At 32.4% G+C, this 17,416-nt stretch overlaps 1 protein-coding gene across 1 annotated transcript; it reads right to left on the bottom strand.

The window, feature by feature from the left end:
- Window positions 1-4,971: 4,971 nt before the first annotated feature.
- LOC111701593 (methylsterol monooxygenase 1) lies at window positions 4,972-17,101 on the bottom strand. The gene is made up of 14 exons (XM_023472942.1): window positions 17,031-17,101; window positions 16,365-16,447; window positions 14,685-14,790; window positions 14,073-14,134; window positions 13,614-13,736; window positions 12,947-13,034; window positions 12,518-12,582; window positions 11,741-11,807; window positions 11,078-11,166; window positions 9,929-9,989; window positions 8,895-8,997; window positions 7,174-7,259; window positions 5,905-6,024; window positions 4,972-5,799 (listed from the first exon to the last, which is right to left on the bottom strand). The coding sequence occupies exons 3-14, from the start codon at window positions 14,781-14,783 to the stop codon at window positions 5,707-5,709; spliced, it is 1,056 nt and encodes a 351-aa protein (XP_023328710.1). The 5' UTR covers window positions 14,784-14,790; window positions 16,365-16,447; window positions 17,031-17,101; the 3' UTR covers window positions 4,972-5,706.
- Window positions 17,102-17,416: the final 315 nt, after the last annotated feature.

The following is a 17,416-nucleotide window of genomic DNA, read 5'->3' as shown; positions in this document are numbered from 1 at the left end:
GTATGATTTTTTTCATTCAGAGAGTTCTTTTTATATGTATTTTAATTTATAAAACAATGTTGAATACAAAATTGATTATTAATGATTATTTATTAGATTTATTATTAGAATTTATAATTTATTATTTATTTACTGTCTTGTAAAAAGAAAAAGTGCGGCGAAAAGTGGTCAGGAAGAATTTTGTAAATACATATGTATAATTATAATTCATAAATCATCTACAATCATTTACAGGATTACCCAAAAAGGATGAAACTGTAAAGACGACCTCCTAAAATTTAACTATTCCTAGGTTAAATTAAGTCTTCACCATGAATTTCATCTTTTGAAAACCGGGAATCATACATAAAAGGAAACAGACATTATATATTCTGTACAATCGTCTCTGAAGTCTCATTCTTGTGAGGAACCCTGTATATAGATGAATTAAGATATAACAGGATACATATTTACATATCTATACTATCCTGGGTAGGTATTGTAGTATGAACCAAGGTCAGATCAGCAAGATTTTATATTTCCTGCCAAAATATTCTTGTTAATCATAATGCCATGCCCTCGATCATGTATTCAGTTTTAACCATAAATTTAGACTTTCCGTATCCTTTCAGAGCTGAAAACTTTAGAATGAGATATCCTTAATCCCAATTACTTAATCTGAGTATCCGATGTACACACTTTTGATTTTCTTCTTAAACCGTTCTTTCTTGGATATAGTACTGAAAAATCAAAAACCGGTTTTTTTTTGATTTAGAGAGTCCCTCCCGTTTCTGTATATAATCTTAAATGGCGCGCAAAATCTCAATTTTATTGGCTTCTATACGTGACTCTGATTGGTTGAATTTTATACACTTTTCAGGATACAAGTACAAGATTAGGTTAGTCTCGATATTAAGAAAAATAGAGGATCAAGCATTAATCTTAATATAAACCATTCTAAAGTTTCAGCTCAGGCCAAAATATTATTTTATGATTATCTACCAATACTATACTGTGGAATAAAAAAGACGACAACAAAAATGAGCACAGTTTAATTTACAGGGTTACCCAAAAAGAATAAGACTGTAAAGACGACGTGAAGCTCATATAGTATGATGATCTCATAGATAAATTAAGTCTCTACTCTAACATATAATCTCTTAATAGTCTATTTCGTGATGTGAGAAATAACAAAAAAGTTTACAGTTGTAGGAAATCATTAAAATAAGGATACAAACAGTATACATTTATAGAATCGTCTCTTATGTCTCATTCTTTGTGGGTAACCCTGTTAGTATTTTAAAACTAACATATTACACGCTAAACTAAAGTTGCGAGGTTGCAAAGTTGTATCAGTAGTTTTCAAATATATATATATATTTATTTGTATAGCTGATCGAATTGGCTAATATTTGAGGGAACCCATTCGGGGGTAAAATAGGCTAAAAAAGATGTTCCTTTTTAATTCGTTTTTTTTAAACGATTTTTTTACAAAAAGATTTTTTTTTAAAGGGTAACTTTTTTTGAAAATTTTTAATTTGTTTTTCACGGGCAACGCATGCTATTTCACCTTGAATCTATTATTTCCCAAAAATCAAAAATATATAGAGAGAAAATTGCTTTAAAAATCATAAAAGATGGGTGTTTTTAAAATACTTTTTTGTTTGTTTAAAAAATTATTTTAACAAAGAAAATAACTTTGAGGAGGAAGTTATTCATTTTCTAATTTCCCGATTTATAATTATTTTCTTTTTTCAGAACAATGTATGAAGTCTTCGTGAGGGCGGAAATTAATTTAAGATTGTGAAAATAAAACTTATCTTTGAATCTAGAATCTAGAATCTAGATAAATAATATTAAATCTACATTTTAACTTTTATAATGTTAGATTGCTGTTTAGCGTGTTGAAATTTTAAATTACATGGAGCCTGGAGGGAAAAAAGCCCATAGATAAATTACAGGAGGGAGAGACAACCATTGAATAATTACATGGAGGGAGAGACATCCATAGAGAAATTAAATGGAGGGAGAGACAACCATAGAGAAATTACATGAGGGAGAGACATCCATAGAGAAATTACATGGAGGGAGAGACATCAATAGAGAAATTACATGGAGGGAGAGACATTAATAGAGAAATTATATGGAGAGAGAGATATCCGTAGAGAAATTACATGGAGGGAGAGACATCCATAGAGAAATTACATGGAGGGAGAAACATACATAGAGAAATTACAGGAGGGAGAGACATCCATAGAGTAATTACATGGAGGGAGAGACATCCATTGTGAACTTACATTTAGGGAGAGCCATCCATAGATAAACTACATAGAGGGAGAGACATCCATAGAGATATTACATGGAGGGAGAGACATCCATAGAGTAATTACACGGAGGGAGAGACATCCATAAAGAAATTACACGGAGGGAGAGACATCCATAGAGAAATTCCATGGAGGGAAAAACCTCCATAGAGAAATTAAATGGAGGGAATGACAACCATAGAGAAATTACAGGAGGGAGAGACATCCATAGAGAAATTACTTGAAGGGAGAGCCATTCATAGATAAATTACATGGAGGGAGAGACATCCATAGAGAAATTACATGGAGGGAGAGACATCCATAGAGAAATTACAGGTGGGAGAGACATCCATAGAGAAATTACAGGAGGGAGAGCCATAAATAGAGAAATTACATGAAGGGAGAGACATCCATAGAGAAATTATACAGAGGGAGAGACATCCATAGAGAAATTATACGGAGGGAGAGACATCCATAGAGAAATTACAGGAGGGAGAGACATCCATAGAGAAATTACATAGAGGGAGAGACACCCATAGAGAAATTACAGGAGGAAGAGACATCCATAGACAAATTAAATGGAGGGAGAGACAACCATAGAGAAATTACATGGAGGGAGAGACAACCATAGAGAAATTAACGGAGGGAGAGACAACCATAGATAAATTACATGGAGGGAGAGACGACATCCATAGATAAATTACATGGAGGGAGAGACAACAATAGAGAAATTACATGGAGGGAGAGACAACCATAGAGAAATTACATGGAGGGAGAGACAACCGTAGAGAAATCACATGGAGGGAATGACAACCATATAGAAATTACATGGAGGGAGAGACAACCATTGAGAAATTACATGGAGGGAATGACATCCATAGAAAAATTACATGGAGAGAGACAACCATAGGGAAATTACATGGAGGAAGAGACATCCATATTGAAATTACATGGAGGGAGAAACGTCTATAGAGAAATTACATGGAGGGAGAGACATCCATAGAGAAATTACATGGACCGGAGGGAGAGACATCCATAGTGAACTTACATTTAGGAAGAGACAACCATAGATAAATTACATGGAGGGAGAGACATCCATAGAGAAATGAAAAAGCGCAGAGTTAAAGCGACAGTAGAGGAAATAAAAAGAATAAAAAGAGATTACTTTTAATCAATTTTGTCACAAATACTAGCAATACTAACTGTTTGCATAATGAATATACAGCTGGTTACCCACAAAGGATGAGACTGTGGAGACGACCTAGTACTCTTACAATATAGTTTTTTAATGCATAATTTTATAATTTTAAAATAAAGAAACAAGTTTAAAGTTGAAGAGAATCATGAATCATGTATAAGACAGCATCAATTTCGTAAAGTCGTCTCTGAAATCTCATCCATTGTGGGTAACCTTGTATTTACTTATTTCAATTACAAATATAAAAATAATCTTTGATATTAAATTTCTAAATACATATAATTTGTTTGTTAGACAGTTTCTTTAGAAGTTTAGAAGTTATAAACCTATATTGTATTTATGTTTTATTTTACATTAGATTACTTTTTAATAAATTGCATTGTAGATTTTCTATCTACATTATGGTGTAATTAATTGCCTTCTTGTTATATTAATCATATAATTTGATATATTCAGGAAATAAATGAGGCTCATTGCCATTTGCCACACACTCAATTTCATATTATTCAAATCACACTAAATATATATATACATTTCCACATTAACCAATCACACTAAATATATAGATACATTTCCACATTAACCAATCACACTAAATATATATATACATTTCCACATTAACCAATCACACTAAATATATAGATATCTTCTAGAAAAGGCCTTAGAGAATAGGTATAGGGTTGAAATTCAAGTTTTTTGCCCAAATTTCAAGGCCAGCTCATAGAAAAAAATAGACCGATAACTTTAATAGTTTGAATGCTAAAGAGGGTTGAAAAAATGCCTAAAAAAGGGACAAAATAAAATCCGTTTTAAACAAACATCAAACTGTGACACCTAATTCTACATGCATTTTCAAGGGCTTTTCAAAAAGATAGTTTTTAGATCTGTAGGTTTAGTCAATGTTATGCGCTGTTTTACATTTTCTTTTTCACAGACTGGACTTTTTTCCGCCCTGTGCCCTACCCTATAAAGTAAAAAATAAATGTTTTTTTTTACAAAAATCATTTCACGGTGATAGTGTTAAAAATGAGAGGGCAAGGACAAAAAAAAACTTCATGGGGCCCCCCCATAGCCTGTTTAGGGATTTTGAATTTTAAGTTTCTTGTAAAACATGAAATACACTTAAGCTAAAATGGTGTCTTCCTAGTGAGTCACAACCCCCAGACTTACAGAGCACACCCCTCACATAAAGACGTATTCTGAAGAAGATTAAATTTTCTATAAAAATATCTTTTATAATTATATTTGGACCAATGAGATACAAATGACGCGGCCCGCTCTACCATATGATTAATTATACAATGCTTTGTAAACGGTACTTCATTTGAATAAGAAATATTTAGACCGGTTGTACATCAGACAAATATTTCTTATTCAATTGGAGTACTGTCTGCAAAGCATGGATAATCATATGGTAGGGCGGGCCGCGTCATTTGTATCTCTCTTCTATTCCATACTCCTAGATTTGGATGATAATGAATCTCAGAAATCTGTATTATATTATATTATTTATTATCATTATTTGATACAGAACAAACATGCCTGTGGTTAAATACACAAGACAAGGCAATGTATATTGTACAAAGAACTATTCAATATTGTGATTTTACCATTCACATTTCATTTATCGTATCATAATCAAATTATATCATAATCACAATATCATTATCACAAGAGCTTATTTGAACCTAGTCACAGGTGGGTCACATGACCTTATATTTGTCTAGTAGGTCACATGACCTTATATTTGTCTAGTAGATCATACGACCCAAATTTGTCTAGTAGATCACAATACCTTACATTTGTCTAGCAGGTCACTAGACCAAACATTTGTGTAGTAGGTCACATTACGTATATTTGTCTAGCAGGTCTCTAGACTATACATTTGTGGATCGCATGACCTTATATTTGTCTAGAAGGTCACAAGACCTTAAATTTGTGCAGTGGATCACATTATGTTATATTTGTCTAGAAGGTCACGAGACCTTAAATTTGTGTAGTGGATCACATTATCGTATATTTGTCTAGAAGGTCACAAGACCTTAAATTTGTGTAGTGGGTCACATTATCGTATATTTGTCTAGAAGGTCACAAGAACTTAAATTTGTGTAGTGGGTCACATTATCGTATATTTGTCTAGAAGGTCACAAGACCTTAAATTTGTGTAGTAGGTAACCATTTTCGTATATTTGTCTAGGTTACATGACCGTATATATGTTTAGTAGGTCACATGACCTTATCTGCCTGTTTGCTGGCAGCATGAACAGGTGTTGTATTGTTTTCTTCTCCAGATGGTTTATTTGACCAAATCTGTTTCACCTAAAAACTAATTTATGTAAAACTCTTATTCAAACAACTTTATATCACCCTAAATTCTAATAATGATAACAATTCTCACAAAATAATTTGTTGAAAATATTTTACCTCTTCTTTAGATCCTGCAAATGTTCCAAAAAGCAGATCAAGAGGAACATGCATAGCTCCATAGTTACAATCAAAATGGGCATGATGGAGTAGATGGAAATAATCTCCACTTCCAGGCCACTATAAACTCAAATCAAAATCAACTCAATTATACATGTAAAATTTTGTACTTGTACACAAAGTGTGTACTATACAATTTCATTTGTCAACAGATGCTGTGCCGGTTCAAGAAGTATGTACTGTACAATTTCATTTGTCAACAGATGCTGTGCCGGTTCAAGAAGTATGTACTGTACAATTTCATTTATCAAGAGATGCTGTGCCGTTTCAAGAAGTATGTACTGTACAATTTCATTTATCAACAGATGCTGTGCCGGCTCAAGAAGTATGTACTGTACAATTTCATTTATTTACAGATGCTATGCCGGTTCAAAAAGTGTGTACTGTATTTGTCAATAGATGCCATGCCGGTTCAAAAAGTGTGTACTGTATTTATCAATTGATGCTATGCCGGTTCAAAAAGTGTGTACTGTATTTGTCAATATATGCCATGCCGGTTCAAAAAGTGTGTACTGTATTTGTCAATAGATGCTATGCCAGTTAAAAAAGTGTGTATTGTATTTGTCAATAGATGCCATGCCGGTTCAAAAAGTGTGTACTGTATTTATCAATAGATGCTATGCCGGTTCAAAAAGTGTGTACTGTATTTGTCAATAGATGCTTTGCCGGTTCAAAAAGTGTGTACTGTATTTGTCAATAGATGCTGTGCCGGTTCAAAAAGTGTGTACTGTATTTGTCAATAGATGCTTTGCCGGTTCAAAAAGTGTGTACTGTATTTGTCAATAGATGTTTTGCCGGTTCAAAAAGTGTGTACTGTATTTGTCAATAGACGCTGTGCCGGTTCAAAAAGTGTGTACTGTAAATGCAATATAATTTAATATTTGGCATTGTGCCGGTATGTGCTGTGAAATTTCATTTTTAAGTAGACTCTCTGCCCGGCCAAAGTTGACTCTTTACAACTATCAGTAAGATGGTACTATGCCCACTGCTTAGTGCCGGTACAAGAATTGTATACTGTACAATTTCATCTGTCATTAGACGCTGTGCTAGAGCTAGTACAAGAAGCGTGTACTGTACAATGTTTTCTGTCAGAGAATGCTGTTGCACAGTGCCAGTACTTTACAATGTTATTTGTCAGTAAGGTATAAAAAAAACAATTAGATTGTAAATAAACCAGAGTTTCTGTTCTCCTAAGAATGTTAAAATTACCTGGAACCCATCATGTCCCAGCCATGCTGCAACTCCCAAATCAATAATATTAGCTACAGCATGGATAGGATGCAAACCAAATGCAACTAAAATATGAAGAAGTTTAGATTTTCACAATCATGTTTTAGAAACATTTCTAACTCTTACACAGATGCGGACCTTAAAGGATATGACTTCATTCTGAAATATTATTACAATGTAGCTTACGTATGCTTATCAGGTATAAGTAACAAGGTTGCTTCTGCAGGATGCATATTTGTACAACTAGTACATGTTTATATATTACCAGGTATAAGTACTGCAGAATAGTAAAATGTAGCTTCTACAGGATGTATATTTTTAACACTAGTACATGTTTATATATTACCAGGTATAAGTACTGCAGAATAGTAAAATGTAGCTTCTACAGGATGCATATTTGTACCACTAGTACATGTTTATATATTACCAGGTATAAGTACTGAAGAATAGTAAAATGTAGCTTCTACAGGATGCATATTTGTACCACTAGTACATGTTTATATATAACCAGGTATAAGTACTGCAGAATAGTACAACGTTGCTTCTGCAGGATGCATATTTGTACCACAAGTACATGTTTATATATTACCAGGTATAAGTACTGCAGAATAGTAAAATGTAGCTTCTACAGGATGCATATTTGTACCACTAATACATTTTTATATATTACCAGGTATAAGTACTGCAGAATAGTACAAAGTTGCTTCTACAGGATGAATATTTGTACCACTAGTACATGTTTATATATTACCAGGTATAAGTACTGCAGAATAGTACAATGTAGCTTCTACAGGATGAATATTTGTAAAACTAGTACATGTTTATATATTACCACGTATAAGCACTGCAGAATAGTACAATGTAGCTTCTACAGGATGCATATTTGTACCACTAGTACATTATAAATATATTACCAGGTATAAGTACTGCAGAATAGTACAATGTAGCTTCTACAGGATGCATATTGTACCACTAGTACATATTTATATATTACCAGGTATGTGTACTGCAGAATAGTACAATGTAGCTTCTACAGGATGAATATTTGTACCAATAGTACATGTTTATATATTACCAGGTATAAGTACTGCAGAATAGTACAATGTAGCTTCTACAGGATGCATATTTGTACCACTAGTACATGTTTATAGGTGAGTACAATGTAGCTTCTACAGGATGCATATTTGTACCACAAGTACATGTTTATATATTACCAGGTATAAGTACTGCAGAATAGTACAATGTAGCTTCTACAGGATGCATATTTGTACCACTAGTACATGTTTATATATTAACAGGAATAAGTAATGCAAAATAGTAAAATTGCAGCTTCTACAGGATGCATATTGTACCACTAGTACATATTTATATATTACCAGGTATGTGTACTGCAGAATAGTACAATGTTGCTTCTACAGGATACATATTTGTACCACTAGTACATGTTTATATATTACCAGGTATAAGTACTGCAGAATATTACGATGTAGTTTCTACAAGATGCATATTTGTACCACTAGTACATGTTTATATATTACCAAGTATAAGTACTGCAGAATAGTACAATGTAGCTTCTACAGGATGCATATTTGTACCACTAGTACATGTTTATATATTACCAGGTATAAGTACTGCAGAATAGTACAATGTAGCTTCTACAGGATGTATATTTGTACCACTAGTACATGTTTATATATTACCAGGTATAAGTACTGCAGAATAGTACAATGTAGCTTCTACAGGATGCATATTTGTACCACTCCATGCAGTCGGATTGTAAGACTTGTGATGAAGAGAATGGACCTGAAAATGTTTTATGAATTTTCTAATTAATTGTAGGTGTAGTCATTGTACATTTTTTAAAGTAAGCATTGGATTTTTTGGTGCTAAGATTAAACGAAGTTTTTGGATAAATTGTAGGTTTAAACTTTTTATCCTTTTATAATTTTCAACTTCAATCCCAAAACTATTGATCAGAATTTAGTTTTGAACTGTTTGAGAAAATGTCGTCTTTCATGTTATTCTCATTTTTTCGGGACGCTTAAAAGAATGTTTAAACGGCTTAGTTAAAGCACTGGAAAAAAATTCAAGATTAAATCAGTTACAAAATCTACCTTTTACTGAAGGACTTAATTTCCTTGGTTAGCTATTTCATTGCTTAACCCTATCGCGATAGGGCTATTTTTGTCTAATATGGTTAAAGTATAGTTTCTTCAGTTTAAATCTAAATTCAAATTGTGTACGGTGAAAACCAAGAACTTAGGAACATGAAAACGACTATATTAGACAAAAAAGTTTTGGTTTTAAAACTCTAATGAAAAAAAGAATACAGCAATTTCGCCTTGTACATACTACTTAATCCATTTCACACTTGTAACCACACTAAAAATATACGAGATTGCTTATACAGTGTTAGGCGATTACATTAATACAATGAAGACGACTTTCGACTACAATTTTAATGTACATCCAGCTGTTGAACAGCACTGATACACATAAACACAGAAATCAAGAGAAAAGGATCAATACTTGTAACCTTGTAATTTAAAAAAAGCTTGTTAGCAATCAAAACTTTATTAAAAAGTCGTCTTCATTGTTGTGATATAATCGCTTACCACTGTATTTAGGCTTTTTATTCTGGATCTCATGGTAAATATGTAAAATTTTGATTGTAATTTCATAAATTAATAGAATTTTTCATTGCAAAACTAATCGGTTTTAAGATATTTATTACCTTTTTATATAGGATTTTTCCAAAGTCTGGAATGGATGTCGTCTTCCAAGGATGCATCATTCTGAAATGATGAAATATTTCTAAAAGTTCTTTCAATTTAATATTAATAATTTACGTGCTTTATCTATAGAAGAAATAATCTACATAGAAGAAAAAATCATGAAATTGTTAAAATAGTTAAAACAAGTTATTCACAAGTCTTATTATTTGAAGTTGGTTGGGTATGGGTTATTCAAACATTTAACAATTTATTTTTTTATATTGAGTTGTATGTTTAACGTATACATTATCTATGTACAAAATAATGTTTACTACAGGGTGTCCCCAAAAATATCATAGGAATTCAGTGACGAATTCGATATCGTCTTTGTTATTAAATAGCATTGTAATACCTTATTTCTAAAACCATAATATTATTATGTCTGCTAGAGTTTACTTAATAAAAAAGGTAAATGGCTGTAAAGTATGTCTACAATGTCTCTGAAAGATGAACAGTGAAGACGGACAAGTTTACTCTGTTTGTATACTGTAATTTTCTTGTTTTACTAAGTGCTGACCTATGTACAAAGTGATATTTACTGTAAAAATCGTCGTTTCGTAAACGATCGTTAACGAAGAGAGGAAACCGACCTGAAAGGCATTTGTTCTTATCATTAAGATTAAGTAGTTTTTAAGAAAATATCAAGAAGTTTTAGCTCCCCCAAAACTGTTTAACTTCATATGTAAGACGACATTCAATAAAGTTGCATGTAACTTTTTTTCAAAAACTTTTTATAAAGTTCGTGGTTTCGTTAACGATCGTTAACGACGACCCTTCGTTAACGATCGTTACAATAATTGTCAATAATTTTTTTTTTCAAAAACGATCGTTTTTTAAAAAGCGATCGTTTTTTTAAAAAACAATCGTATAAAAACGGTCGCAAATCGTTTTAAAAAAACGATCGTTTTCAAAAACGATCGTTATTCGTTTTCTAAAAGTTCAAAACGAGTGGGTCGTTTTTAAAAACGATCGTTTTTTCCCAAAAACGAAACGATCGTTTTGAAAACGATTGAAAAACGTACAAAGTAATATGAAATATACCTTTGTACAAAATAATATGCACTTTACCTATGTACACAGTAGAAGTGTGGTATCCTAATGTACTTTACCTATGTACAAAGTAGAAGTGTGGTGTCCTAATGTGAGTAACACCTAGAGCTAGAACAGTGGTTAAAATAGGAGTCTCAGAGAAACTTTTCTAAAAAAAGTTATACAGAATACATAAATCGTATACAGATTGCACAGATTACAGATTACAGATTATACAGATTACACAGATTACACAGTCGTCTCTTATATATCAATACAATGAAGATGAATTTCAATTAAAATTGTTACCAAGTTTTTAAACCGCATTTATGATACAAATAAACATAGAAAAAAGTAACAGCTTCTCTTTCTTTACTTTACTATTAAATTTCTAATTTGAAAAAAACTGGTTAGATATAAAAACTTAAATATAAAAGTTATCTTCATTGTATTGATATAAACAGCGAACACTGGAGATTATAATGATAACACAGATAACAGAGATATTCTAATTAGCAAAATAAATATAAAAAGGATTGCCAATATTATGCTTTTACGATTAAATCGTGTACACTAATCAAAAAGATAATAAAATTCCATAAAAACACTTCAAGATGTATGCAGAACTCAGGACTTAAAATGTCGTCTTATCTGAGATCACTTTGTGTAGAAGGATAGTTTTTTTATTCTTTGCAGAATAAAACTTAATTATTTTTTTTTGATTCAAAATAAAAAAATTAAACCTGCATTGGTATGCTTCCTAGAGCCCAATGGTGACAGAGAACAATCTCGAAAAGACTCCCGAAAAAACTAAAATCACAAAATCAAATGTCGTCTTTAGTAAAACGTGATTTTATTATTTCAAATTCCTAACAATATTTACCGCAAAAGGTAATACTTTATTTTGCTAATTGAACTAATATGCAGTTGTAGTCCACACAGAATCATACTTTACCTTGCAACTGTAGTCAAGAATGCATCATGCTTTATACCTTGCAGCTAGTCCAGAAACATCATGCGTTACCTTGCAGCTAGTCTAGAATACATCATGCTTTACATTGCACCTGTAGTCCAGAATACATCATGCTTTACCTTGCACCTTTAGTCCAGAATACATAATGCTATAACTTGCAGTTGTAGTCCAGAATGCATCAAGAGTTACCTAGCAGCTGTAGTCCGGATTGAATCATGCTTTAATTTGCAGCTGTAGTCCAAAATGCATCATGCTTTATGCCTTGCAGCTGTAGTCCAGAATGTGCATCAGTCTTTACCTTGCAGCTGTAGTCAAAATGCATCATGCTGTATACCTTGCAGCTGTAGTCCAGAATGCATCAGGCTTTGCAGCTGTAGTCCAAAATGCATCATGCTTTATGCCTTGCAGCTGTAGTCCAGAATGCATCATGCTTTACCTTGCAGCTGTAGTCCAAAATGCATCATGCTTTATACCTTGTAGTTGTAGTCCAAAATGCATCATGCTTTATACCTTGCAGTTGTAGTCCAGAATGCATCATGCTTTATACCTTGCAGCTGTAGTCCAGAATGCATCATGCTTAATCTGATTCCAGGAGGGATAGACAGGGTTCATCTAAAATAATCAATTAATCAATCTATATAATCGTCAATTTACATAAATTCTGAAGCCATATTCATCCAAATTAAAACATTTATTTTTGGTGTACAAAATCCAGCTAGGGTTCATTACCATATAACTCATGAAAATAACCGCCGGCCTATACCTTTATGAATTTACAATAACAATCTTTTAATCATCATTATAAAGGTAATTTCACAAAACATAGGAATTCTTCAAAGACTGTGTAATGGTATTTATTTTGTAAATATGATTATTTTAGTGTTACAAACTAAGATGATATCAATTGGAACTTCCAATTGGTATCATCTTAGTATTTGAACTTGTAAAAACATATTAAAAATATGGGATTTAACACCTTATATTTATGCAGTTTATCCTTGAGGGGGGAGAAATAGAGAAACCAATCCCAAAACCCACAGATTATCCAGGTTCCAACTATATTCCTTTATATATATACATATTTGTAGAACCCACAGATTATCCATTAACCATTTTTAATTTCTCTCCTTTTAAGTTTAGTAAATCCGGTTTAGAAAAACAACGGAATCAGTTTTAAAATCATATCATATCCAGAATGTTTAAATATTGACCTGATTAATATATGGGAAACCCAGTCTAGACTGTATACCCTGCCAGGTGATGTTTATGTTTAAATATTGACCTGATTAATATATGGGAAACCCAGTCTAGACTGTATATACCCTGCCAGGTGATGTTTATGTTTAAACATTGACCTGATTAATATGTAGGAAACCCAGTCTAGACTGTATACCCTGCCAGGTGATGTTTATGTTTAAATATTGACCTGATTAATATATGGGAAACCCAGTCTAGACTGTATACCCTGCCAGGTGATGTTTATGTTTAAATATTGACCTGATTAATATATGAGAAACCCACTCTAGACTGTATATACCCTGCCAGGTGATGTTTATGTTTAAGTATTGACCTGATTAATATATGGGAAACCCAGTCTAGACTGTATATACCCTGCCAGGTGATGTTTATGTTTAAATATTGACCTGATTAATATATGGGAAACCCAGTCTAGACTGTATACCCTGCCAGGACCAAAACCAGGATAAGCTTCAAGTCCACATTTCTCAGGTAGATAGTACATACAGGCATAAGCCATCATCCAAGACCTGAAAAACTAGTCTATTGGCGCGATGATATTTCAATTTTTTTGAACGAAAAGATATAGAAATAGAATCAAAGGTATAATAAACTCTAGAGAATATAATGGGCATTGAATTTTTTTTTCGAAATTGATGTGTGGCCACATATTTGATTTAATCTATTTATTAGTGTTAATATAAGTAACGCAGTTTAAAAGTAACGAAGACTAAGACTTAGTGATCCTCCATGCAAAGATGACATGCCTGATTCACAACGGTATCGTGACAGATCAAATTACGAATACAAGATGTGTATAATCTTTCAGGTTTTAGACAAAACCCATCTTCAGATAAGATCGTTACCTAAGTGAGCTGAGTGCCCCCATCATATGTCCAGACAAACTTTGATGCCGGTCAACATGATTCTAAATATCATTAGTATATTCTGGTAGTTTAAAGATTTGGTAGAAATTCTAAATATAGTTAAAAGATTTGGTAGACATCCTTAATATAGTTAGAATATTTGATAGATTTTTTTAATATAATGGAATATTTGGTAGACATTTAAGATATAGTTGAAATATTTGTTAGACATTCTAGATATAGTTGGAATATTTGGTAGACATTCTAGATATAGTGGAAAAATTTGTTAGACATTCAAGAATATAGTTGGAATATTTGGTAGACATTACAGATATATTTGGAATATTTGGTAGACCTTCAAGATATAGTTGGAATATTTGGTAGACATTCTTAATATATTTGGAATATTTTGTAGACATTCTAGATATAGTTGGAATATTTGTTAGACTTTCTAGAATATAGTTGGAATATTTGGTAGACATTCTTGAATATAGTTGGAATATTTGGTAGACATTCTAGATATATTTGGAATATTTGGTAGACATTCTAGATTTAGTTGAAATATGTGTTACACATTTTAGAAAACAATTTTTTAAAGTTTTTACAAGATACCTTTCTTGGGGTTTCATTTGGATCCTTCTTTAGTGCAGTGGTCACGTGACCTAGAGGCCAAATCAGAGGTGCGAGAAGGAAAGGGCCGGATTCGGGCATTTTAAATCTTAAAAACATCAAAATATTTTCTTATTGAATGTTCCGTGGACTACTCCTACCACCCCCCACCCCATCGTCACATTACACTGACTATTTTTCAATCTTAATCTGCTTATTTTTTTTAGAAAGAGGGGTGTGGGGAGGTAATAAAAAAGAGCAATCTCTGATAGATGAAAAAAAACTTCTTTACTCATTTAATTGTATAATCATTCCTGTATATAGCTTAAAATGGCCAAAGATAGCAATATCAAATTTTTACATCATCAGGCTGTAAAAATATACAGTACGCGGCTATTTGTCAGTTCCTTTGCTTTATACAACTTAGTATAAAATTTGACAAAACTATTTTTCTATATTGTTTAATAGTTTTTAAACAATGACATAAATATTAATGATTTGCAGTGTAACACTCTTAGTTTTTTAGAACAGTCCCATGAATTGTTCTTGTTTGCTTAAACTTTTAAATTGTGCTGAAGGGGAATATAATTTCAAACTAAGAACTTCAAAATATGGTTGAAAACTTTGTTAAACCCTTCCTTGATAAAGTATTGCTAACAAACATCCTTCAAACGGAAATAAGTTGATTAAATAAACAAGCGAACAAAAAATGAATTTGAATGATTGTCCTAATCTTTAAATAAAGGGCATACAGATGATTAAAGGGAGTGTTCGCGAAAAATTAAAGGGGGTATAGGCTTACGACGATAAATAATCTCTACTAATCTTTCTTTTATCTGTTGCGTCTATAATGAGAAAACTGTTAAAAACATCTCTACCGAAGAACGTAGATTCCTTTAAAATTCAGAAAGTTGCAACTTTCGACTCGGATCGTAACAAAATCAATTTGATTCCAAACAAAGCATTCAGATATTACAACTGATAGTCATTGATTATTTTTCGACGCATTCGTATATAATTAATATTTCATAATATTTTTTTTACTTTCTATGATCCAAGAGTGACTTTTAAAAACATTCATTCCTGATTCTAGGATTTTGATAATGAAGACGACATTTTCCATATTTTCCAGGAATGCGCCAGTCGTGAAAACAAGTTGTAAGCGAAATATTAATTTTAAAAACACAAAATAAAAAATATTATGAAATATCAACTATATACAAATGCGTCGAAAAATTATCGATGACTATAGGATTTAATATCTAGATTATTTGTTTGATATTAATTTGATTTTTTTACGATCCAAGTCGAATGTTCCAACTTCCTCAATTTGTATGAACGCTTCGTTCTTCGGTATGAGACGTTTTTTAACAATTTTCTCAATATAGACGCAACAGATAGAAGTGAGATTAGTAGCGATCGGAAGCGATTATTTATCGCCGTAAGCTTTCATTTTTCACGAACACTCCCTTTTTAAAGCCAGTGACTTTGAATTCTTATGCTATGTACATAAGGTATGAGACTTCAGAGACGACTATACAGAATTTGTCAGACTTTTTCTTGAAATTCCCTACTATGGAGGACGTCGCGTCGATCTCCAATAAGACAAGGAAGTTTTCACGAGTATATATTTTACTGATAACAATAACTACAAAATGTCGGAATCAATCACATTGTTCTAACCGAGAGATGCAGCGCAGGATTCAGAACTCTTTTCTTTGTTTACGGCCTTTGTGTTAGGAGGCCGCCAGGTCTCGTCTTCCACACTACATTAGTAATTTGTTAGATCAAAAGATTAAATTAAATAAAATTTAATTAAAGTATCATCCTTCGTAGGTAAGCCTGTATCTATAAAAAAAAAACTAGCTGAATTGTAATTTTTTAAATTGAAATTTTAAAAATTGATGTTTTGCTTCATGTTTTACCCCCAGAGTACTCATGAGTTACCTCAAAAAAATGTCAGACAATTTAGTCCAGCGGTTTGGCCAGCTATAGCTACTATATATATGAGCAAAGAGGTTTAATATATAAATTCGTGAATGTATCTGCTGAAAATGAATAAGTTTTGGGATATACAGAGTACAGACACTGTTTGATTTAATTTCCCCTCTTCCAACAAAATTCATAAATCCATAGATATACCTTTTTTGGCAATGTTTTTCCTTTGCCATTTAATATCTTTTACAGATGTACTGAAAAAGCGTTTTAACAATTACTTCACAAGTAGACCATATAGATATATATCCTTCACGCACCTCTGATCCTTTAGTAAAAGTAAATTCATCCTAAAGTCTGACCGCGTCAACCTTGTTGCACCGGCTAGTCTTATTGAGTATCTGCTTTATTTACCTAATGTCCGGGCGATACAATACAAACTAGGACAGGAAAGGTTGACCCAGCTCGGAAATTCAAATGTACTAGGCTGCCCGTGTGTTGTATATCTATGAAGTAGACGTTATATTTTAAATCAAAACCTCTGACTAAACTTGTTTATGTGTTATATTTATCTCCTAAACCTCAAAATAAATGTGGTTTTGATAAAATTAAACAACTGCAGAAAGAATTTGTTTTTACGAATATCCCGCATAGAACAAGCGACGCTGTTTTAGAGTCTGAAAACGACCCGCACGACCCCAAAAACGGGCGCCGGCCCGACTCTGTTTTAGTACTAATAAAAGAGTCGTTTTTAGACCGAAAAGACCCTGAATCCGTCTCTCCTCAAAACGGATGGGTGT

The sequence above is a fragment of the Eurytemora carolleeae genome, unplaced genomic scaffold (genome assembly GCF_000591075.1).
Source record: "Eurytemora carolleeae unplaced genomic scaffold, Eaff_2.0 scaffold432, whole genome shotgun sequence".
NCBI lineage: Eukaryota > Metazoa > Arthropoda > Copepoda > Calanoida > Temoridae > Eurytemora > Eurytemora carolleeae.
Note: the sequence above shows the minus strand (reverse complement) of the source record. Positions and strands in the feature narration are given on the sequence as shown.

Excerpts from the sequence above, each read along its gene's own strand:
- LOC111701593 (XM_023472942.1), bottom strand. The coding sequence starts at position 14,783 with ATGCCCGAATCCGGCCCTTTCCTTCTCGCACCTCTGATTTGGCCTCTA. Across the intron at positions 11,167-11,740 it reads TAGGAAGCATACCAATGCAG|AAAAGTTTCTCTGAGACTCC; the intron begins GTTTAATTTTTT and ends AACTTTTTTTAG. Across the intron at positions 9,990-11,077 it reads CACTTCTACTTTGTACATAG|AATGATGCATCCTTGGAAGA; the intron begins GTAAAGTACATT and ends TCATCATTTCAG.